At 44.2% G+C, this 23186-nt stretch overlaps 2 protein-coding genes across 7 annotated transcripts in view; both read left to right on the top strand.

Annotated features, from left to right (window-relative positions):
• Positions 1-13228, top strand: part of LOC101158934 (guanine nucleotide-binding protein G(q) subunit alpha) — a 30264-nt gene extending 17036 nt beyond the window's left edge. Inside the window, exons 2-8 of one of the 3 annotated variants that reach the window (XM_020702730.2) lie at positions 1710-1894; positions 2214-2368; positions 4918-5046; positions 5560-5688; positions 7664-7793; positions 9433-9586; positions 9847-13228. In XM_020702730.2, coding sequence (XP_020558389.1) covers positions 1710-1894; positions 2214-2368; positions 4918-5046; positions 5560-5688; positions 7664-7793; positions 9433-9586; positions 9847-10031 — 1067 coding nt within the window. In that variant the 3' untranslated portion in view covers positions 10032-13228. The remainder of the gene's footprint in view (positions 1-1709; positions 1895-2213; positions 2369-4917; positions 5047-5559; positions 5689-7663; positions 7794-9432; positions 9587-9846) is intronic. The other 2 variants (XM_004068352.4, XM_004068351.4) reach the window with 2 other exon arrangements.
• A 535-nt stretch (positions 13229-13763) lies between these two features.
• The window catches only part of aes (amino-terminal enhancer of split), a 43007-nt gene continuing 33584 nt past the window's right edge, over positions 13764-23186 (top strand). For 2 of the 4 annotated variants that reach the window (XM_011474521.3, XM_011474520.3), the window contains exon 1: positions 13765-14460. In XM_011474521.3, coding sequence (XP_011472823.1) covers positions 14434-14460 — 27 coding nt within the window. In that variant the 5' untranslated portion in view covers positions 13765-14433. Of the gene's footprint in view, positions 14461-23186 lie in introns of all 4 variants that reach the window. The other 2 variants (XM_004068350.4, XM_004068349.4) reach the window with 2 other exon arrangements.

Below are 23186 nucleotides of genomic sequence, written 5' to 3'. Positions count from 1 at the left end.
GCATGTGGTGCGAGCTCAAGAACACGCTAATCACACGTTTAGCATGAACTTCCTACTGGAAAAGCGCGGTGTAGGTACCATAACTATTTGGCCTGCAACAACCGTTCGGTTTCCTTCGACTAGTGCTGACGTCACATTATGTGATTGGCTGTCTGTTGGTCCAATGATGTGTCAGATAGTGATTGGTCTGGACAAATTACTATACCACCATAGAAGAAGAAATTATGCGGTCCGTAGTAAACAAACAGACCTCCGACACAGAGCAAGATGATTTTCTAAAGGTGCTTTCATGATTATTATAAAGTGCATTTGCAGTCGAACGGACTGCGGTCCGAACCCTTCTCCAGACTGCACACTATAAGCACCTTCCCTGCCTGCGAACACGAAGCTACGAGACTCCAGCTGTTCTGCTCAGAGACTCGGTTCGCTCTGTGGAGCAGCATGTTCATTCTAACAGCCACAGATCTTTTTACAAAGTGGGTTGTAGCAAAAATCTCTCTATAAACTCTACAAGGAATAATGTCAGACACAACTTAGGAGGGAAAAGAACTTTATGTTACAAAAGGAAACGTGAAATAAAAATATGTAGAGCCCGAGCAGATCTCCACGCTACATAGTTTGTCCAAGTAGGGTTACCGTATTGTGACGTTATCCTCAGTCGAAAGGACCTCGAACGGTTATTGCAGGCTGAATGGGCACGGTACCTACAATGGAGCAGCTTCTTCTTTGTTTTCTTTTTTGTCTGTTTTCTAGCGCATGTCCACCACCTACAGTTTTGGTGTAAAATGTCAAAGCTGTGAAAATCTGGTGACTTTTTCCGATATACGAAAGACTTGGGCTGTGTCTGAATACCCGCCCTCACCCTTGACTACTAAAAAAACTATGAACTATCTAACTATGTAGTGCCCTGGATTTTAAAATGCAATTTGGACGCCATGTTCACTACTTTTTTTTTATGTCACTGATGTCACTGATATGATGTCATTGATTTCACAAAGTTAAAATCGAATTGATATGAGCGTTTTACGATGATTATTTAGGAGTCCACTGTCTTCTGAGGATAAAAACGTTAATGATTTATTAATTCCAACGATTAATCTATTATTCCGACGTAATCTATTGCGGTCTATATTCGCCGATCTAGTGAGCACCAGTGCACTGGTTTTTCGCAGAGACTCTAGGGCACTGGACATTGGAATCGTAGATTCGGACAGCACTAGAAGATGGCTAACGGCCTATATAGTGAGTAGGGAAGGAATTCGGACACAACCTTGGTGTCATAATTCCAGCCGGGCACAAACCCCAATTATTAATTTCTCCTCCACGATCACTTCTCAAACGGTTGGCACTTCTGTGAATAAAAAGGGACGCCAATCCATACATCTCTACCAGATCAGAGTCCCTGATTGGTCAAAGTTCAGCCTGGTTTAGCTTTCACGTCACGTTCAGAGACCGCATGTTTTGTGCGTAGAGCCGGAGAATGTTCTTGAAAAAGTGCCTAACTACGTGTGAAGACAAACGTTTTGAACGCAGAAGCCCGAAATATGCATTTCTGGGCGTTTACATAGACTTTTCACTGACAGTGGTCGATTGAACGGCCGTTGCTGAGGGGGGCCGCTTGACAGGCTACATCAGCTTTGGTCCTTTGATTTAATTTCCCGATCTTCTGGTGGTTGCCCACTCTGGCTTAGAAGTTTCCTATGTTTCAGGTACCGGAGAAAGCGGCAAGAGCACCTTCATCAAGCAGATGAGGATCATTCACGGCTCCGGCTACACAGAAGAAGACAAGAGGGGCTTCACCAAACTGGTCTATCAGAACATCTTCACCTCCATGCAGGCCATGATCCACGCAGCTGAGAACCTCAACATCCCCTACAAGTATGAAGAGAACAAGGTATGTGCCATACAGAATCAACATATTCATAGTCAGGATTTATGTAGCTTTTGCTATGGTTTGTATTGTGTTGTGTTTAGTTAAAATCAGGAGTTTTGCATTTTTAGACAATATTTTTGAGTATCGAAGCCTCGGAAATAAAGGAACAACTGTGAATAAAGTCAGAAATGAATAAAATGCAGTTACTAAAAGACATGAACGCTGAATTATGATTCAAATCCTAAAAAACTGTTATGAGAACACATTTGAATGAGATGTATGGTAAAAGAAAAACATGTTGGAGGGCAGAAACTTGTAACTTTCTTTGCTCTTCTCTTAGAATAATGCTCTGCTGGTGCGGGACGTGGACGTGGAAATGATTTCCAGATTTGAGCAGCCGTACATTAAGGCAATAAGGATGCTGTGGTCAGACCCCGGCATCATGGAGGCATACGACCGGAGGAGAGAGTACCAGCTTTCAGACTCAACCAAATAGTACGTCTAACTAACATCGGTGGATTTTCTGTTCCTGTTCTGTGTTCAGAGGCTCTAAAGTACGCTGTTCGGGGGGTTAAAAAAGTCTTTAAAGAAGAAAATGATAAACAATTGGTCATAAATGTTAGCTCAACTTCTTGTTGTGTCTGAAGGAGTTTGCAACAAATCCAAATGTAAAAAGAAAAAAAAGAGTTTTGGTGGTTCCCTCCGCCAGGGATGGGGCGGGGGACAGAAGATCAGAAGTCCCTCTTCCTTGTGTCATGTATGTGTGTTAGTGAGCGTGTGTGTGTGTTGGAGTGTGTATTTTGTAATGTAAAGGGTGTGTGTACTAAAGGTTGTGGTTAAAATTGGCGGGGAGGGCACTGAGAGGTCATGTTTATTTTTTTATAATAATTCTAGATGTTTTAAGGCTCTAAAACCCCTCACTGCACACTTCATACGCTTTTCTCAGACATACATTAAAGACCCACTCTTTTTTTTCACATGTTTTTAAAGAAACTTAGGCTTAAAGTTGCATTTCTGGGTATTTCTTGATTCAAATCCTTGAAAATCAGGAGCAGATGAAGAAATGCTGTTTGAGAAAGCTTGTAGCGGAGAGGTAGGCACCATCATGGGCGGTCCACTGGCTCCCTCTATTCTGAGGCATCCGCTTGCAGACAAACTGATCCATGTGTGTCTTAGTTTTCCTCACTTTGGCTAAAAACGGCATCATCGTAATTAAAAGACCGAGGAACGCTTTGAAATTTAAATGATCGGAGTGGGTCTTTAACATGATCACACTTTTCTTTCTTGGTTAAACTCTCAAATTCCAAACCTTCAACAAAAAAGAGAAGATCTGTGTAAAATGTCTGTAATTTTGACTAACTGAATGCGTTCTGGAGAAGACATGGCACAGAGGATGGCGCCCCTCTGCTGCAGCTTCTGTTTTGAAGACTGCAGTCAGATTTTAGTTCTGAGTTGGACGACTCTTCACCTTGTGGTTTAAACGGAGCCGATCATTTCCATGTCGACTCATTCTAAAGTGTAAAAGCCTGTTCATAAGTCCATGAAGTATGACAGACAACACAGAGATAATTAAACCCGCTAGTAAAGAAGTAATTAAAAGTGGGTGGAGCCAAGTCCTTCGTACCAAACGTTTGACATTGTGTAATAAGGGTGTGGCCTTCCAACAAGCTCACTCATGATATTAATTATATTTGTAAATATAATTAAAACACTTGGCTGTGTCACAAACAAATGACGACCAAGTTGACCTGGTTTGGTCGGAGCCGGAAGTAACCCGTATTCTATAGGTGAGGTCTAAAGACGCAACGATTCCACTTTTCCCTGTGATTCCACTGTTGGGTCACCGTTTTGTTTCGCTTCATTTTTTTTAATTTGTGTTTCACAAAATGACGAGAAAAAAACATTCAGCAAATCCTTTTCATAATCAAGTAAAAATGAAGAAAAAAAACGTTCAGTAAGCCTGTTGTAATGTCATAAAAGGTTAAATTATAAACATGTCTTTGACACTTTTAACATTAACACACTGGTAGTGATGCGACGGATCTCTTTCCCCATGATTCCGTTCATTTGAGTGACATATGATTTGGTTTTAAATGGAGAATTTCTAGTGATGTCAGACTCGCTCGCCTCCAGTTCTCATATACAGTCTGTGGAAATGGTCAAAGCGAGAGCGCCTTGTTTCAAAACTATCAGCACTAACGCCGTGCCCAAATTCCCACCCTAACGCCTAAACAAACTAGAACTTGAAGGACTATGTAGTGCCCTGAATTTTAAAAGCGGTTCAGACACTCACTACTTTTTTTATTACGTCATTGAATTCATGAAGTTAAAATCGAATTAATATGAGAGTTTTGAGATGATTATTTATGAGTTCACTGTCTTCTGAAGATAAAAACATTGATGGTTTATCAAAAAATACATTCTTTTTGGCAAAAATTGTTTCGACGCAATGCATTGTGGTCTATATTCGCCGATCTAGTGAGTGTCGATGCACACTGGTTTTTCGCAGAGACTTCTGGGAAATTTTTAGGGCACTAGAAATTATATAAGGGTATATAGGGGCACTATATAGGGGTAAGGCTGGGAATTCAGACACAGCTTAAGCTTGAAGTAGATTTAGCAAAATTTCATTTAGTTTTACTTCAGACTGTTTAAATCTGGTACTTTTTGTTGAGTAAAAAGACACAAATTTCTACTTTGGTCACTTTGAATAAATAAAGCTAAAAGAATTTTCAATTATAGTGTTAATATTTACAATTATGCAAGTAAATGTAAACATTTCTGAAGCTGTGTGAGCGACGTGTGATTACAATTTTTACATTTTTGTTTGGATGTTTTGATGGCGTCACACTGGGAGGCTTATCACTGTTCCATCAAACCAGAAGTAATGTTTTTTTCTGCATGAAGTAGAAAGTGGTATTTACATTGGTATGCAAATGTCTTAAAAAATGCTTACACTGAATGGCTGTAAATCGGTAATGATGGGAGACGGTTGGTTTGTCTACATGTTGGTCTCTGTCTTATGTTTCCTGCCCTCCTTGCAGTTACTTAAGCTGTTTTGAACGAATAGCGTCCCATGGGTACGTGCCCACTCTGCAGGACGTGCTGCGGGTTCGAGTGCCTACCACTGGCATCATTGAGTACCCGTTTGACCTGGAGAATATTATCTTCAGGTACTGGTGCCTTGTGCTGCTGCTGCTGATGATGATGATGTCACTGGTTGCCTAGCTGCAAAGCAGTTGGTCGGCCAGTGAGAAGCCGTCGATGCCGCTGTCCTCGTCTGCCTTATGCCGCACAGCAGTCTAAGCACTTGAACAGGTCCTGATGGCTGCTCTCAAAGAACGATCCAAGCGATCGCGCTCAGAGTGTCAAGCTGAGGATGCAAGAGAGATTTCTGATTGGCTCAAAAGCTGCATCCACAGAAGGAGGCTGTCATGCCAAAACACGCAGACATGTCTTCAAAGACTTATTTATTGAAAACCAGAGCTGAACTGGAAAATGGTTCAACGTCTTTGGAAGCTACCATCAAGTACGAAGCTGGATGTGTGAGAGGAGGGGTCAGGGTTTGTGGTCGAACCCCTCTAAACTCTGGGGACGGCCGTGGAAGGCTTGTGCTTTTTCTGCCGCTACGCTTCACTTTCTGTTTCCTACCTCTCTTCTGTTTTTTGTTTCTCTCCTATCTCTAGCTATCTAAGCGCTCTGGATCGTATCGCTGACCCATCCTATCTGCCAACCCAACAAGATGTGCTTAGGGTTCGAATCCCAACCACAGGGATCATAGAATACCCTTTCGACTTGCAAAGCATCATTTTCAGGTAGAAGACGACCTACTTCTGTTCGCATCACGCTTCTCTGAAATCCTCATGCTTCGTCTGTCTGATGTCCTGCTGATTTCACATTGATGTTCATGTTTACACCCTAAATGACAGAGTGACTGAGTTTGTTCCATGGAGGAAAACCTGCGATATTAGTGATCAAAATTGCGATAACAACTTGCGATACATGAACAAATAGTAAAAAAGACCAAAACATTTCCATTTTACTGCAACAGTTTGATTTTAAATAAGACCCAACATACCTTAACTTATGCCCCAATTGACCGTCGTCTACATAGGAGGCGACCATCTGACATAACAGGGCTCCATCCGATTGGTCAAATGCATAAAGCGATTTATCTGATTCGCTAAATATTTCAAGCTACCGTAAGATTGTCTGGACACATTTAAGGTGACCATTTATGGCAACCTTCGCCAACTTTTGCAATATGCGTATTGCAAAGCTCGATATCGCGATGATGGTAGATTTGTGACTAATTGTGCAGCCAAAATAGTCCGCTTACAAACACCTGCAGTTGCTATAGTAACGGCACAGATTGCTCTGCAAAAAGACAAATTTCAGGAAGAAATCACACATCATTCAAATAGGTTAAAATAAGCAAACTGTGACATCAAATTGAATCTTGTACATTTAATCAAAGTCCTTCTACTTAACACTTGAAACATTTGTGAACCTGTCTAAGAACAAGGTTTGAAATGTTTACAATTATCAAATAGTTTGCAGCCGCTGCAGACTTTTATTTCAGCTCAACAATCTGGATTTTGTTCCTGCGGCTCGTCGATGCGCTTCTCCATCGCCGACAGAGCAGGCGGGTTCTTCTGCCGCTGGACTGAAAAAAAAAAAAGCTCCCCTCACCTTGTTCCTCCTGAAATAAAAAGCGAGGACATGGAGACGGAGTGCAGATCAATAGGAAGCCACCGTTTCAGCCTCCTCCTCGCGTGACAAACCCAGAAATAACTGCGCTGAAGAGGTTTGACTGCTGCTGACGGTGAACCGCTCAACAGTCCAGACATCCGTTTGGAGCGGGCAGGCTATGAAGAAGCAGGAATAGGAGAAGTTTTCATGTGGGGGATTTTTATCCCTTCAACCTTTATGTTCTCTTGTGGCTGCAACAGTAAACGAAGCTTTGCCAGGAACAAAACTCCTCGTCAGGCTTCCTTCCTCTGTTGTGCTTTTATTCAGCTTAGAGAACCTTAAGCTCGTGTCACACAGCCACTTCGTTCATTTTCTGTATTTTCCACAAAGGAAATTTCGGTCTTTTGTGATCCATGCGTGATCTACGTCGATGATGTTTCTTGCGTTCGTCATTCGTCGATGTGCGCAGATGTTCGTCAAAGGTTTCGGCCAACGAGTCTTTACTTGAATTCAGTTTAGAGATGTTCAAAGTTTTTGTTCGGTTGAGAATTACGCAGTTTTTGCACATTTTATGTAGTTTATACGCAATAATTACGTAACTCTTACGCAATTGAGCAAAGTTTGATCTTTCCACGACTGGTCCACGTCTGTCTAAGAGACTTTTCACGTGTCTACCACGGATGTATACGTTTTATGTCGCGACATAAAACGTGTTGTTCTCGTTGACACTCTGCTGCTTTTTCAGCTTCACCTTACGGCTGCTTTTCTTCTGCTCCAACGAACCAAATGTTTTCATGTTTTTTTTTCAGATAAACTTGGCACAAAATGTAAACTGTTGTTTTTTTCAAATAAAACTCTTTGTAGGTTTTGACCCCAAATTACTTTCCTAATCTACTCTGCCGACAGCAAACAGCATTTTCTGTTTTAGGCTTTAGTTTGTTGTTTTAGAAGTTTAGAGTTTGAGGAAAATAAAGGCTTTTTGTAGACAAAATGACAAACAGGCCTTTATTCTTTTGTGCCGAGTTTATGACGAATAGCGGAATTATGATCAAAAGTGGTTTATCAGCTAATGATCCGTCTGGTGGTGTTTCCTCTCAGGATGGTTGATGTTGGGGGTCAGAGGTCAGAAAGGAGGAAGTGGATTCACTGCTTTGAGAACGTCACCTCCATCATGTTTCTAGTGGCGCTCAGCGAGTACGACCAGGTCCTGGTGGAGTCGGACAACGAGGTGAGACGCGACTCCAACGGCATGTTGTTCATTCCATTTACAATAAAATTATTTGCCCATTTCTTTCAATTCCTGAAAGAAATGGGCAAAAATGTTTAGACCGTAGCCGTTTTTCTAACTAATTGACCTGAAATTGAAAGGAAAGACATCATTGTGTTTATTTGGTTTTGTTTACATTTGTTTGTCCAACCGTTGATAAGAATTGTGAACAATAAAGCTAAGGTCACTCACCCCCGCATGGCTCTGCTCCATCTGCTCATGTGGTTTCCAGAAAGCAGGCGAGACCTGGCTAGCTGGCTAACTTTCCTCTTCATGTAAGTTTCCTTAGAAAATGGGAAAGACATCGAAGGAAAGCACGGAGCGTGACAGAACGAGGACGCCTGAAGTCACGTTCTTCCTGAGAAGAATGAGGAAGTCTAATAGGATTAATAAAAAAAAAATCAAAGAGCAAGCGTACAGACTGCAGAAAAACTTCCCATCTTCACTAGGTTTGATTGGCGTTCACACTGCGCTTTTGAGAGCGGACTAACTGTCCTGAGAACGAGCAATGGCCGACGTGGACAAATAAGGACTGTTGGATTTTCTTCCTCGCTGAACTCATTTTAGCCCCAAAACAAAGATTTTCCTTTATCAAATCAAATCAAATCAAACTTTATTTATAAAATGGTGCTTTTGCGCAGCTCGAAGCGCTTTAACATTAAAAACAGAAAACACACAATATTACAGTAAAAACCCAACCCACCCTTCACCCTTCCCACTCCCCTCTGTTAAAACAAATGACCCATGACCCCCACGTACAATGAATAATGACTATGTAACTGTAGAAAGAAATAAAGAAATAACAAATAAAGAAATAAACAAACAAGTAAGGCTTGGCTCTGCTGTGAGGAAACAGTATTTGGGAATCTCTTCATACCAGGAGCCAGCCTGGCCATGGGGGCATCACCACGGCGCCCACCCAGACTGGGGCAGCAACGGGGTCCACTTCACAGCCGTGAGGCTGCAAAGTTAGACTCCAACTGCCCCCGCAAGGGCGACAACCGCAGCAACAACCACCGAGCGAGCCGGCAAGCCCTGGAGGAAAAGATCCCCACAAGAAACACTGTGGCTAAAATCATGATAAGATACTAAAAATTAAAGACATGAGATGTTTATAAAAACATAAAATTGAGAAGAAGATGCATAAAATGAAAATAAATACATAAAATAGCCTATACTAAAACTAAGAGAATAAATTAGCAGTTAAAATCAACTAAAAGCTAAATTAACTTTTACTGCAAGTGTCCGATGGCGTTTGCCTCGTTTGCTGTTTCGCTGAATCGTATCAGGGTTCACTTGTAGGCGAAGCAAACACTTGTTTTTGTTTGTGAGTGCAGAGGATTATGGTGTCCTGAATTATCCGGTCCTGGAGCACAGATTTGTTGCTAAGGAGGGTTTTGTCCTGACAAAACAGCTGATTTAGTCCAGAATCAAAGTTTTTCGCAGGAGTCGGAACAGAAACCAGAGCTGCTTTTAAACATAACCAATCTTATAAACGTTTTTCTACGCTTAAAGAGCAAAAAACATGCTGTCAAAACCCGCATGCGGGTCATTAAAACGTCTTTTTCTCTGCTTCATTTCCCCCTCTTGTTTACATTAGAATCGTATGGAGGAGAGCAAAGCTCTGTTCAGGACCATCATTACATATCCGTGGTTCCAAAACTCCTCTGTGATTCTGTTCCTGAACAAGAAGGACCTGCTGGAGGAGAAGATCATGTATTCTCACCTGGTCGACTATTTCCCAGAGTTTGAAGGTAAATCAGTTTCTGCAGTTTTTGGGAAAAAGAGTTGATAAAAACTCAGTTTAACAGGAAGTTTGACGTCACTTCTGATTCATCGTGTCCAGGGATGCTGCACTTTGCTGTGCTTCTTTATTGCACAGTGACATCTTGTGGTGGTAATGCAGTATTGCAGTACATACTGAGGCAGTTGTGCTTCATCAGAAAGCCTCAACATGCTGATGATGATGATGATGATGATGAAGCAGCATGAACTGAGCTTTGGTGTTGTGCAGGTCCGCGGCGGGACGCTCAGGCCGGCCGGGAGTTCATCCTGAAGATGTTTTTGGACTTGAATCCCGACAAGGTCATCTACTCGCACTTCACCTGCGCCACCGACACGGAGAACATCCGCTTCGTTTTTGCCGCCGTCAAAGACACCATCCTGCAGTTCAACCTCAAAGAGTATAACCTGGTGTGACGGCGTGACCCAGCGGGCGCACGCTCACGTGCCCGGGGCGTCCAGTTTACCTCCAGAGACGCACATCTGCATGAAAGACTCGCTGGAAAGGACCGGCCCGGCCTCCTCCTTTCCCGGGCCAACGCCAGCCGTTCTCACTCGTAAAGGATTCATCGGTTCTGAGGTTTCACTCATTGCTCCTTTTGCACAGGAACCACATTCCTGGTTCTGTTCTGGCTGCCGCTCTCCCCGCTTTGCTTTGGCCCCTCATATTTCTGTTTGAATCCACACTACACGACCTTTTGTACTTGGGACGGTTTGAGGTGCCTTGAGGGCTTTTTCCTGAGAAGACGGAGCGTTCACGGACTGTCGTAAACTCCAGACCCCGGCGTGAGGGTGGGATCTGCGATCTCCTGGGTTCTGCTCGGCGGAGGGGAACTCGTCTGTGCCGTGAGCTGTTTGATATCCCCCCCCCCCCCCCCCCCCCCTCTGTTTTTTTGCCTTTTCCCACCCCCAACCCGGAGAAACGGATTCCTACGAATGTAAATAAGTCTGGACGGCGGCGGCATCGGGGCGACGACGCGGACCTGCCTCTGCATTGGCAGCATTCGGTGGTTATCCGGCTGCTGCTCCGTCTGTCACAGCTGAGCTCAGGAGGACTGATACAAAAGAGGGAGCGGCTTGCCGCATTGTTCCTGAACACCCCCCGATTCCCTGTCGGCATGCAAAGCGCGAGTTTGTTCTGGTCGTTCTCCTGTACAAACATTGTGGTTGCCGGTGTGACGCTAGCTCTTGAAGTCGCTCAGACGATAAAAGCGGCTGCCGTCCGATGACGCGTTTGGCTTACGTGGTATTCCAGTCACACCTGTAATAGTACTGTGATTACTTTTGTTGAGGTGGTTCCGTTTCGGGGACGCCGTTCGCCCGTCCTGGACAGAAGCGCTGATGGTTGGGTGGGGGTCGGATGGGGTCGTTCTCGGCCTGCTGAGCGATGGCAACGCTTTTGTACGTCCAGTTCGAAGGTCGGATGAATTCCAGCTTTTGCGGCGTCTGGGATGAGAGATTTTGTACTGCTGTAAAATATCGACACTATTCTATGGACGCGCGTTCTTTCTGAGTTCTGTTGTGACGTTTGTGTTTGGACACAGCTGACAGAGGAAGACGAGCGTTGGTCGGGTTTGTGCTTTATGCAAAAAGTGACACAAAAAACGCACGTGGTGGTTGAATATTTGCTTGTGTCGGGATGTTTTGTCGGTTTTCCGAATCCCATGTGGTGGATCTTTAAATATTCCAATGGACCTGAGAGTTGGTTGATCTGTTTCTGTCCTCACAAGGTCATTCAGGTAAGTTTTCCACACAAGGGCTACTCTTAGCAGTTTTAGGAGGAACGGCGGAGCAAAGCGTGCAGCGACCCACCTGAAGGACTGAGGGGGGCGGGGTTTCAACCTCCGACGATGGGGTTTCGTGAGGGGGGGCAGCAGGGGCTGACGGAACATTCCAGTGAGACGGAAGCGGCCGCCGCTGCACGCAGCCCGGTGAACCGCGCGCTCGGTTCTGCCGTGTACACATTTGCCTCTTCATGTTTTCTCGGTGGAGCCGGAGCGTCTGGGACGTTTGGCGAACGCCGGACACGTTCCCAGGAAACGGCCGGATGAGGATTTGTTTCTGCACATGCTGCAGTACTTTTTCTCCTTTTTGTATTTGGAAACTTTTTTGCTAAATGGTTTACATTTGAAAGTGTCAGAGGAAAAACGGCGTGAACTGATTATTTGTAGGAGATTCTATTTAGCTTTGATGATTTCCGTCTTCTGTATTTGGAGTCACGTTCATAATGCAGATGTGCACATTGTTGAGAAAGCCATGACGTTTTCTGCACCCTTATTTTTTTTTTTGCAAAGTGCCACTCTATTATTTAAATTAGCGTTAACACTAACTATGCCGCAGATCTCAGGCTTAAACGTGCGGCAGATCTTCCTCTGCTAAAGTAGTTTACATTTGATGCTTTAGCCGAACTTTAAAGGTTTTGGAATCAACACACTTTATTTGTGAAAGTGCTGCAACGCAGGGAAAACCATCAACTTGGGAGTTTCCTCTGAAAAACAACTTTACTTCTTACAAATCGCTTACGATGTAAGGGTTGATGGCACACTTCGTCAGCCATTAACTCGCTTATACCATGGTCCCTTACAAAGGAAATAAATATTCAAGTCCTTTATTCTCGTTATTTTTTCCATTTGGTTTGCTTTTTTCACAAAAAGCGGACCTGGAGTGCAGCGGCAAAGGAGAGCGACATCTATGCTGATGATCACGATGTGTTCAATAAAGCATCAGTTCAGAGAGAAAGTTCTCCTCTCACTGCTTGTTCTAAAGAGGCCAGCCCAGTGATGCAGAACCTTTAAGCTATGTGACCACAACTTCAATTTCAGGCGTGCGGTTATCACTTTATAACGCACACCCAGCAGCCAATCAGAATCGAGTGTTCACCCGGACCATGGTATCTGTAATAAAACTGAAAAGAATAAAGTTTTTTTTTTGTTTTTAAACTGAAGTGTGGCACCAAAAGCCGTATGGCTTCCCGCCTTCCATAAAGGCACGGTTCACTTCCCGTCAACGTGCCGCATGTTGTTGTGCGGCTTGTCGACCCCGGAGAGGTTTGCTTTGGTTTTGGCCGCTGCTTAAGCTTGAGATCTGCTCTGCTGTTCGGGACGTCCTCCTTTCATTTATTTAATTTTTTTCACTTGATTTCATTGGCGTACAGTTGAAGTATAAATCTTTTTTTTATTTCTATTTTGGCTTACCAAATGTAAATTCTGTACAATGAGCGTGCCAACCCCCTTCTCTTAACAAGTGCCAACATGGTGGTGGTGGTGGTGGGAGGGGGGGGGGGCGGTCCAGTTTTTAATACAAACACTAAAGTTGTTGTATGTGAGGAAAGATGACACTTTTATTCTGTATTTAAGATTAAAGATGAACTGCTGTTTTTAAGACGACTGTCATTTCAACTGCATGTCTTTTATTGGCTGGGGGGGTGGTGGGGGTGGAGGTCTTCATGCCACGCCCTTGTGAGAAGGGTCATTGATTTACAGTATTTAGCCATACTTTTTTGTATTGTTTCATTTCGACCACTGTTGCCTGAACTCATTCAAATGTGACACTTCATTCTACATAGCCTTCTCCTCTAAGTGTTTTCAATTTGAATAAAATGTTCCTATACTCTCCTGTTGCTTCCCTGTGCTTTTACTTTGAGGCTCTGACATCTTCTTCTGTTTTTGGAAAAAAAAAAGTTATTTTTCTTTTATTTGTCCATTTTATTTTCAAACAACAAATAAGGTTTACTGAACTTTTCTAAATCCTGTTTGTCTAGAACAAGTGGAAAGTATCTGCTGATATTTTTCCGTTAAGTTCCACTTTAAACTTTGTCAGCTTTTTCATCCACAGTATTCAATTACAGCATCATTATACTGGTATTTATAGATACGGACCAGAAATATGTAATTATACATTAACACATTTTTCTTCCTGTACTTCTGTTTAATACTTTTGTATTTTTTTTTCCATGTACTTTTCCACTATTACGTCAGTAAATATTTGGAAGACTACTTTTAGTTGAATAAGTACATTTTATGGTACAGGATAGTAAGCTAAAGTAACTCTGTAGAGCAGTCAAGCGGTTGGAAGCTGTCATGACTCGGCGTGGCCACTAGAGGCGCTGTCTGCTCGGATATAAGCCGGCTGTAGATCCACAGCGCGCAGAACTGCTCGCAGCTCTTCTAGCGGTCGTGTTTCTGCGTGGGGAGCGTTCTGCGCAGCCGCGAAGCTCCAACCCACCACCTCCAGGACTGGAATGCCTCTGGATTCGCTGCCAAATCCTTCCGGACTATCCAGGGATGAGCGCTGAGTTTACGCTGTCTCTGCCGTCAGTTTTCGTATTCGTCGCCTGAAAACTGAAGTTCGGGGTTTTTTTTGTGTACCGGCAGGGCGCGCTTTGAGTTCCGCTGAATATTTTTTCCCACATTTAGTAGTTGCACTGTCGCAGGAGAAACGCGGCGGTTCCCCGCAGCTGCATCCGCGTGAATTCCCGGCTTCGAGGCGGGAACGCCGGCGATGAATCATTCGGTCTGACGGCGTCTGACGGGCTGCTAGCTTAGCCGGAGAACAGCTCGCGCGCGCTCCACACAGAGAAATCCGGGTTCGGGACAGGCCCAGCGGTTCTGGCGTCACTCTGACCCCCCCGCACCGAGTCACTCCATTGGATTTATTTAGTTTTCTTTGGGGGGTGGTGGAGGTAGTACCCCCGCTAACCCTGGACAGCTCCTTTATGGGGCTGGGCTAGCCGTGGACACAAAGGAGCAGCGGGAAGACGGTGACGCCGGCCGCGCGGCGGCTCGTTTCTGGGTAGGACAGCTACGGACTCGGACCTGACATGATGTTTCCACAATCAAGACACACAGTGAGTGGCTTCTGACGTTTGTCCCGCAGTTTGCCTCAGAAAGTGACAACTCAGTGCGTCACATATGCAATTCTAGCTAATTCTGTGAAACACGAGACCCCAAATGTTCTTCTAAATCTGCTAAATTCAGTTATGAGTGAAGGTTATGGGGAATTTGATGTATTTTTTTTGTGTGTGACATTTGTGTATTTTTCTTTTTCCAGCTTATTTTTTCCCACTTAAGTGTGTGTTCTTGAGGTTTGCTTCCATCCCAGTGACCAGCTATTTATTTGATTTCCCAGTTCTGACAGAGACACGGAGAACATGTGTGTGCTCCAAACGCACTGCCAACATGCAGGTGGTTGGGGGGCTTTTCTGCACATTTTCCCTCATAATCTCACGTTTCCATGGTAACAGAAACTCAGTCCAGGGCATGCATTCATCAGTGATATTGGCGCTAGGCCCTCTGGTCTGGTCAAGCATTCATATTCAGAGACGGGCAGAACTGTGCCACAGGAAATAAAAACCATTCCATTCTTGTTGTTGTTTCACCTCATCTGAGCAGGAGGACGAATAACCACTGAGTCATCTGTTGGCGTTCTGACCTTTGCTGTGAGGGTTTTTGTTCCACCTTTTGTCTTCACCGCCGTAGGGGCTGTTTGCTAAAGGGAACGGTCGTATGTCACGAATGATTTGCCCTTTGGCGGTCTGTTGGTCTGACATTAGCCTGCACCTGTGTCTAGGCTTAGCCACATGGACCCGTATGGGAAGTTGACCCGGACGGGTGCTGCCGGTTTTTGGGTTGTCTGGGCCTGAGGAGGGTCGCAGAGTGGAGTGACTGCATCTTAACGCTTGTGCTATCCTAGGTACTTTAACATTGGGAGTGGGTCATCTAGACCCACTAGACAGTGCTCTGAACCTTTTCTTTTCAATGATTTGTGATCTTCACTGGTGTCCATGGATTACATGAAATCTTTCCACCTTTATCCACCTTTGTCATGGTAGGGAGAACACGTCAATGGTCATCTTGACCCCATAGGATAGCACAAGGGTTAAGGGGAGCGCAGGTGCGTCTTGCATCTCCCTTAAAGGATCATACGACCACCTTAAGGGACGTCATGAGAATGGAACGTACCATTGACGTGTGTGTGTGTGTGTGTGTGTGTGTGTGTGTGTGTATTGTGGAGTATTTGTACGGATTATGTAAATTACACGCACAGATTATGTACGAGTCATGCTGATAAACTCTAGTCTTTGGTAAGGTGCAAGTACTGGCTCCTTACTGACCGTGCATGAATGCCACGATGTGCACATGTAACGCAAACTACCGTTTATCTAAATTCCTAAACTCCAACAGGTCATGCCCGTAGAAAAAATTTGCATGGACAATTTCACTCATGAAGGCCGTTTTACAGCCACTACGTACATTTTGTGCATTTTCCACAAAGTCTATCGTGATCCATGCGTGATGTACATAACTCATAAGTGTTTCTTGGGTTCGTCATTTGCCGATGTTTGTTTCGGCTGAATTCTTTATTCAATGAGACGTTCAAAATTTTTGGTCGCATGCGAGTTGCACTGTTTACGTTTGTTTTATCCAAAAAGATTTATTACGTAAATCTTTTTACAAGATTCATACACAACTTTGAGGCTTTTCCACGACCGTTCCACGTATGTCTAACAGACTTTACACGCATGTACCACCATTGTATAACCTTTATATGGCGTATACGGCGCACATTTCACGTTCAAAGTTTGGGTCAGATTTGGCTTTTGTTGGTTTTACGTGTTCTTTCCCTGGTTTATTCGTACTTGTTTCCTGGTTTTAACGTGGTTCGGTGGTGATACATTTGTATTATTTCACGTAAAGACCACAACTTTTCTCACCTTTTCCACATATATTCACGTATGACCACTTTCAATCCATGTATGTAGTGGCTGTGTACTGAGCAGTCTACGACCTTGATATTTCGTGTGGGCCACCTACGTTGACCATTTTTCACCTGCAGACAGCCGTAAGGACAGGTAGCTTTAACGTCTATTCACTTGTCACTCCAGGCTGAGAAAAAGCTTCTTCTGGTAATCCTCCAGCATCAGCAATGGCTTTATCCTTGAATATGTTCTACCTCTATGCAGACAAACCTGTGCCTCCTTAAATCCCACCAGTCTCCATCTTTTGTTGTCCAGGACTGGCGGGGGTGTAAGACAGCCACACAAACACAAGTGTCGTATCAAAGCTCGACAAAGACAGACGGTGCAGGGCTCCAGACTGCGAGCAATTGGTCGCATTTTGCGACCAAAATTTGAGAGTGTGCGACTGAATTTTACATCCAGTCGCACATGCGCGACCAGTAAATTTGCCTCCCCCACCCTCCGTATTTTTTATACATTAAACGTGGAAGGGGCACGTCAATGATCAATGAAATAATCAATGAGACGCAAGCCCACACGGACGCAGGCAGGCACACACACTCGCGCATACTCATGAAACGCGAGCACGCACACTCTCGCGTGATACCTGTCTGTGAGGCGGCCACTGCGTGTGAGAAGAATAGGGAAAGCCACTGTGAGTGGCTAAAATGCGTGTAGGGGGAGGGGCCTAGAGATAATCGAGTGCGTGTAAACATCTGTGGGAAGGAAACGGAGACAAATATCACAACCTGATATGTGCGTCTGAACTATGGGTAAGCGAACTATTGATTCGTTCTTCCGACCTGCGGCTAGTGTACCAGTGCCAGAGTGTACAGCAGGGGTCTCAAACTCGCGGCCCGCGGGCTATTTGCGGCCCCCAAGATGATATTTTGCGGTCCCCGCCTTAATATGAATGTTTAATGTTACTGCAGCCCGCCAGTTTGTATGAATGACACTTTTTCATTGTCGTGCGCGGAGCTGACAAAGCAACCAATCACAGTGGGGTAAATGACTCTTGGGGGCGTGACAATGACAGGGCCTGAAAGCAGGACACCTGACAGCCCCCTCCCTCCCCGGACCACATTAAGGAGTTCCTTACTTTCCTTTAGAACGTATTTATTCGCTCATAATTTTCTAAATACATGCAGTCCGTGCTGAACTTTTCTCTGGGCCGCACAGAACCGGAGGAAGGTTTAGGTTTTGGTTACGGTTACGGCGGCGCATCAAACGGTTTATGCACGGCCGTTACGGCAGCACACCGCTCCCGTCCCGCGGGAGTCGGGTCAGCTGAGGAGAATAAATGTCCCACACGTACGTGCGTGACAGCTAACGGGGCTTGAACTTTAAACATGTGCGAGTGACAAGATTAGCCTTAGACACACTGAAAATACGTAGGGAAAATGCAACGATAGACGTGTTTAAGATGAACCAGCACCTCGCCTGGATCGTTGGGGACACCAGGCGGGGGGGCTGTGAGATGAAAGCAAATCTGCAGCAAGACTGAAGGAGAACAGGAAATTGGAATTGTCCTTAACATTCAATTTAGTTTTAATATTCTTCTCCCCCTTAGTATGATCTGTGTTATTATATATGTTATGATTATTTTAATGTTTTGTGATGGATGTAGCCTTTTTTAATGAATTGGTATTTTAAATTATTTTAATTAATCACTCCACTACAAAAACCATCAGGACACATGTCCCATAATGCATTGTTTTGTAGTCTGTAGGGCAGCTTTCAGTCAGTTCAGTTTCCAGCTGTGTCCGGGTAGGTTTGCCCCTTGCTCCCACCCCTTTCTCGAGATATTTTTGTGATGATTGACAGGTGATGTTGGAGCAAAAACAAAAATATATGTCACACACCAGGTGATCTGCGCAGCGTTGCGTCCACCTGGGTGATCTCAAACACGCTTATTGTGCATCTTGGCTGCACCTATTTGGTGTCACCAAGATAAATTTCCATCCGTTTTCTTTACTATTTGTACTGTCATGACAGCGATGGTGCTGTCAGTTTACCTTGTTGTTGCATTTTCAAAAGTGAAGAATAAAATGTGACACTGAATGAGAAACAGCACATTGTAATTTCTGCATCTATTATTAAAGTATTTATTAGTAATACAGTGGAAATTAGTAGATTTTGTTAGAATGTTGATTTACGGTATGCGCCCCTAAATTTTCTGGTTGTGCCCCTAAAATTTTCAGTTAGGGGCCACTGTGCTCCTAGTGAAAAAAGTCAGTCTGGAGCCCTGCGGTGGACCTCTGAAAGTCCGACCGTGCTCCGAGAACACGGACTTTGAGCTCCAACGCTTCCTCACTTAAGAACCAGTTCACATTAGGCTGCTCTCGTCTTTACCTCTAGGGAAATCTTAGATGAGTTGGATTTCACGGCGGTGATAAGTGTTTATAATTTATTCAAACGGCGTTAAAGCATTTCCTGTTTGGCGGTGTTGATGCATCTCCACAGCACCTTGTGAAATGTGTGTGAAGGACATGATGGCGTGGGATAAACCAGGCTTTGGACAGTTGGTGTTTGCCGAGAATTCACAGCTCCTGCATACTTTTTATTTATTTCTCAGACGAGTGAACAGGGGTTGACATAGCCCAGAAATTTGCACTGGCCCACAGGGCCAGTAGTTTTTGAAACTTACTGGCCCTGCCTGAAAGTTACTGGCCCGACACCGCGCATAGCGGGACCCGCCGCTCCGCAGGTGCTTGCAACTTTAGGGGGGTCTGTGGGCATGCCCCCCCGGAAACTTTTAATATGGTACAATTTGGTGCATTCTGGTGACATCACTTATTTCTACACTTTTCAATGACTGAAAATAGACCATATCAAACTTAAATCTGCTCTAGTCTGTTTCAGATGTTTTGAAGAGAGCACTGCAGTGTAGTAGGTAACACTAGTTCAGAAGTTTTCATGGTGCTTCTAACGGCAAATATCGCAATAAATCATAAACCTTAAATGTGTTAAAACAATCTAATGGCAGCTTGAACCATTTAACGAATCAAATAAATCCCTTAATGCATTTGACCAATCCGATGGACGCCTTCACATTGTTGATCAATCAGATGGAGCCCTGTTATGTTAGATGTTTGTAACCTATGTCAACGTGGGTCATTTGGAGTATAATTTTTAAACTGGGAATGGTTATTTGGTTATTTTGCTGTTTGTTTATATACCGCAAATTATATCGTTATCGCAATTTTAATCTCTGATATCGCATATCGCGAGTTTTCCTCATATTGTGCAGGTCTAACTGAGATCATTCAGCTAACTAGAAATACTTACTGCTTACAGTGTTGTAAAGAAAAACAAAATTAAGTAGTTTAACATTCTACTGCATTTGAGTCTGAGATTCAGGTATTTGGAGTTGCCTTTGATTCTTTGACATTCAGCTTAAAGCTTAGTGGATACAGTTTCATCTTCAATGCATTCATTAAATATCTTGCTGTCCATACTACTAATTATACCCACTACTCCATCCAACATATTCCTATCTATTCCTGCCATGTCTTCCACATCTCTGACATGCTTCAGTCTCTCTTCAGTGACGGTGTCGGATTTATAATCAAATGTAATAATAACCCACTGGCTTGTGCCTTCGTTGTTGCTGTTTAACATTGTTTTGTATTGAATTGTTACAATCAATAAAGTTTGAAAAAAAAAAGTAGTGAGCGCGTGCCGCGTGGTGCTCCGCAGTGAAGGCCGAGCGCGCGCAGGCGGGAGAGAAGGAGAAGTGATCAAAGGTTTCCCATAGAAACCCTTGAAGTCTGAACACAGGACTAGCAGAAAAACTAAATTATGAAGACGAGGTAAATCTACACGTTTTCGCAAAATTTACTTTATTGAAAAAGGTGAAGAATATATAAACCGTTAAATATTTTAGTGGCCCGAGCGGACAAGTGAAAAGTAAAGTCTTGTGGTCCGCACTGCTCGAAAAACAGGACCGGGCCAGCGGACAAATGGCTATGTCGAGCCCTGGTGAAGACAAATGAGATTTTCCTCCGTGGCTGCAAAAAAACAACAACACATTTCTGCTTTCAAGACGACCGTGTTCCAGAGTAAGAAAAACTTTATGTAACCTGTAAAATGGAAGCAAAACCCATAAACTGAGCAGGTAGAGTAGATTTGTTCTCCCAATGGGATCAATTCTCCCTCCAGGCAACACGTTTTCCTTCAGTTTTACGGATCAGGCTTTATTCTATCACCAAAACACAACAGTACTGGAAAGACTTGGGACTTTCTAATATATTGGAGCAAAATTTGATTTCCGATTTCAGTTTGAATAAGAGCAATTCAACCGTACTTCTTTAATGAAGACTTCTGTACAGGCGCAGACATCACCCGTCTCCATCCCGGTCTGACGACGGCCTCATATCCCTCCTCTAATTTGGGTTAAGTCCAGATAACAACAGGGTCTGACTGCAGTGCAGCTGTGCCTACAGGGCCTGTAGTGATCACAATCACAACTGCATTTAATAAAGAAATGCGACGACTGTTTGCAGCTTGACGACTGTGAAATATTAAATCTGAAAGCCTGTTCTGATGCCGACCATCACCAAGAGCTTCCCGATGAGCTGAACGGTTATGAAGCCTTTAGTTTGATGCAATAAGAAACGGCAGAAGTTAGAAAAAGAAGACCTTTCTGCTATGATGGCTGTCCTATAAAACCTCACCCATTTGGGGGATAAAACCAGTTATTTTCCAATAAAACAGCGGTAAATTCAGTTTTTCTCAAAGACTAATGTAAGGTTCGGGAAATTTTGTTTACTGAAGAATTTCTTTTAAAATTGTTTTAAAATTTTCATATCGATGAAGCTGCCGCCCATTTATATCCTGTAAATTAAACAATTATGCACGGTTTAATCTAATTTAATCTAATCTAAAAAAGAAAAACTTTAAAATATGAAACTGTTGTCATTAAGTTTCAAACTAAATCATTTCATTTTCTAAAGAATTGATTTACTTTAAATTTTCAGTAAATTTCTGTCAAAATTTTTTAAATGTGATATTGAATTTTTGCTTATCCAGATTTTGTTTTTGATGAATTTAGAAATGATCAGATTGTGATCATTGAATGGATTTAATCCCACGAGCAATCAGAGAACAGAGACTACATTTATAACGTAACGCTCCGTTGAGGAGGTGAATTGCTGCAGAATCCCCGAACCGCGAACACTTTTTGTTCTTACTGCTGTGAAAACTGCTGAAAGAAGTCAATAATGATGGGAAAAATACCCATAATCCCTCATTTAAACGATTTATCTTTAGTTGATCCAACCAGAAGCTAAACAGCAATGCAAACATTCAGTGCTGCATGAAATAATCTCACGTGACCACACCCAAAGGTTTTCCAGTGAAATTCAGCCGTCGTGGTGTGAAGCATGCTGGGAAAGAAACACAGGGCTGAGCAGGAAAGAGTACGAACCGGCGGCTATTATCAGCATGGGCACGCGGCGTGAATTCTGCAGCGGATTACGGGCAGCATTCATTAACACAGCTGGCTGAACTCCACCGCAAACCTGATAAGTTTTTAAGTTCACGTCTTCTTAAAAATGCGTTTGGAGTTTTGTGCTATTTATCTTTTCCAAAGCAAGTCCTTAAGGCTCGATTTATGGGACATTCTTTAAAATTTTGATCTCTCCTCAGATCCGTCTGCAAATGTTGGGGGGTTGGTTTGGTAGAAACCGTGGTGGCACAGCGCCCGGCCCAGCTGACGGCGCCGCCATATTGTTTGGGTGTTGATGAATGCTAATGCGGCTTCAACAAAGCTGGCTGCGGCGTGAAAGTGGAACAACAGAGGGGCTCGGCGCCAGAGTTATATGGAGGGGAAATCTCTCAAGACCCCGGAGCTCATGCTTGACTGCAGGGACGGCCACAGGTTGAACGCAGCCCCCACCCTCGGCCTGTCTCCCTTTATCGTGTGTTTCCTCCCAGATCTAATGTAGTGGTGGGAGGGTCGGGGGCAGAGGGTGCACAGGCATTATTAAGCCCACTTGAATTAACAGAACAGCCCCCAGCCTTTCTTCTAAAGCCTCCAGCTGGGGGTGGGGGGGGGACTTAATCCCAATGGTCCCCTGTCTCGCCCATTAAACAACCCCCCTACACCACCACCGCCTCTGCTCCATTAACCCTCTGCCCACACACACAACATGCTGCCTGTGTGTGCGTCTAGTCAAGGGTAGAAAAAGCTGGTTGATTGGAGGGACAGAACCTCAGTTCCTGCAGAATCGTACGGAGAAGCATGTTACAATGATCTGTCACCCCCCCCCCCCCCCCACACACACACACACACACACTTCAACACGCAGTCAGTGATTGGCCGCACATGTAAAAACAAAGCTATTTTTCACCAACCGCTCGCCAACATTCCGCCTCGGCTCAAGGGTCTTATCTGCATTCTGTATCTCAGGAACAAATTGAATGGGGGGCTCGACACACGTGGGCTTGCAGATGTCTGGGTTGTCGAGGTTAGTCCGGATGATTAGCATGACAAACAGAGTCCCCCCCCCCCCCCCCCCCCCCCCGCGCACACACTAACACACCCCAGCCAACTCCAGGAGCCTGTGCTTCACAGTGGTGGATTTGAGGCCACGGGGTCACAGGTGATGTAGATTTTGTGAAGAGCCACAGAGCACACAATTGTTCTGATGCTTTCAGGGCGGCTGAAAGGTCGGGTTGTCGACCGGTGCAACCCCTTCCCTTGTTGAACATGCACACATGTAGACCCTTTTCAAGCAGCGCATGCACCCCAGCGACAGAAAGAGCTTGATAAGCGGCTACAGTTGTTTCTTTGGGGGTGAACATAGACCAAACACTGCAGGATCTGAACAGAA

The sequence above is a fragment of the Oryzias latipes genome, chromosome 4, assembly GCF_002234675.1.
Source record: "Oryzias latipes chromosome 4, ASM223467v1".
Classification (NCBI taxonomy): domain Eukaryota; kingdom Metazoa; phylum Chordata; class Actinopteri; order Beloniformes; family Adrianichthyidae; genus Oryzias; species Oryzias latipes.
The sequence above is the reverse complement of the archived record's forward strand: the minus strand, read 5'-3'. Positions and strand labels throughout refer to the sequence as shown.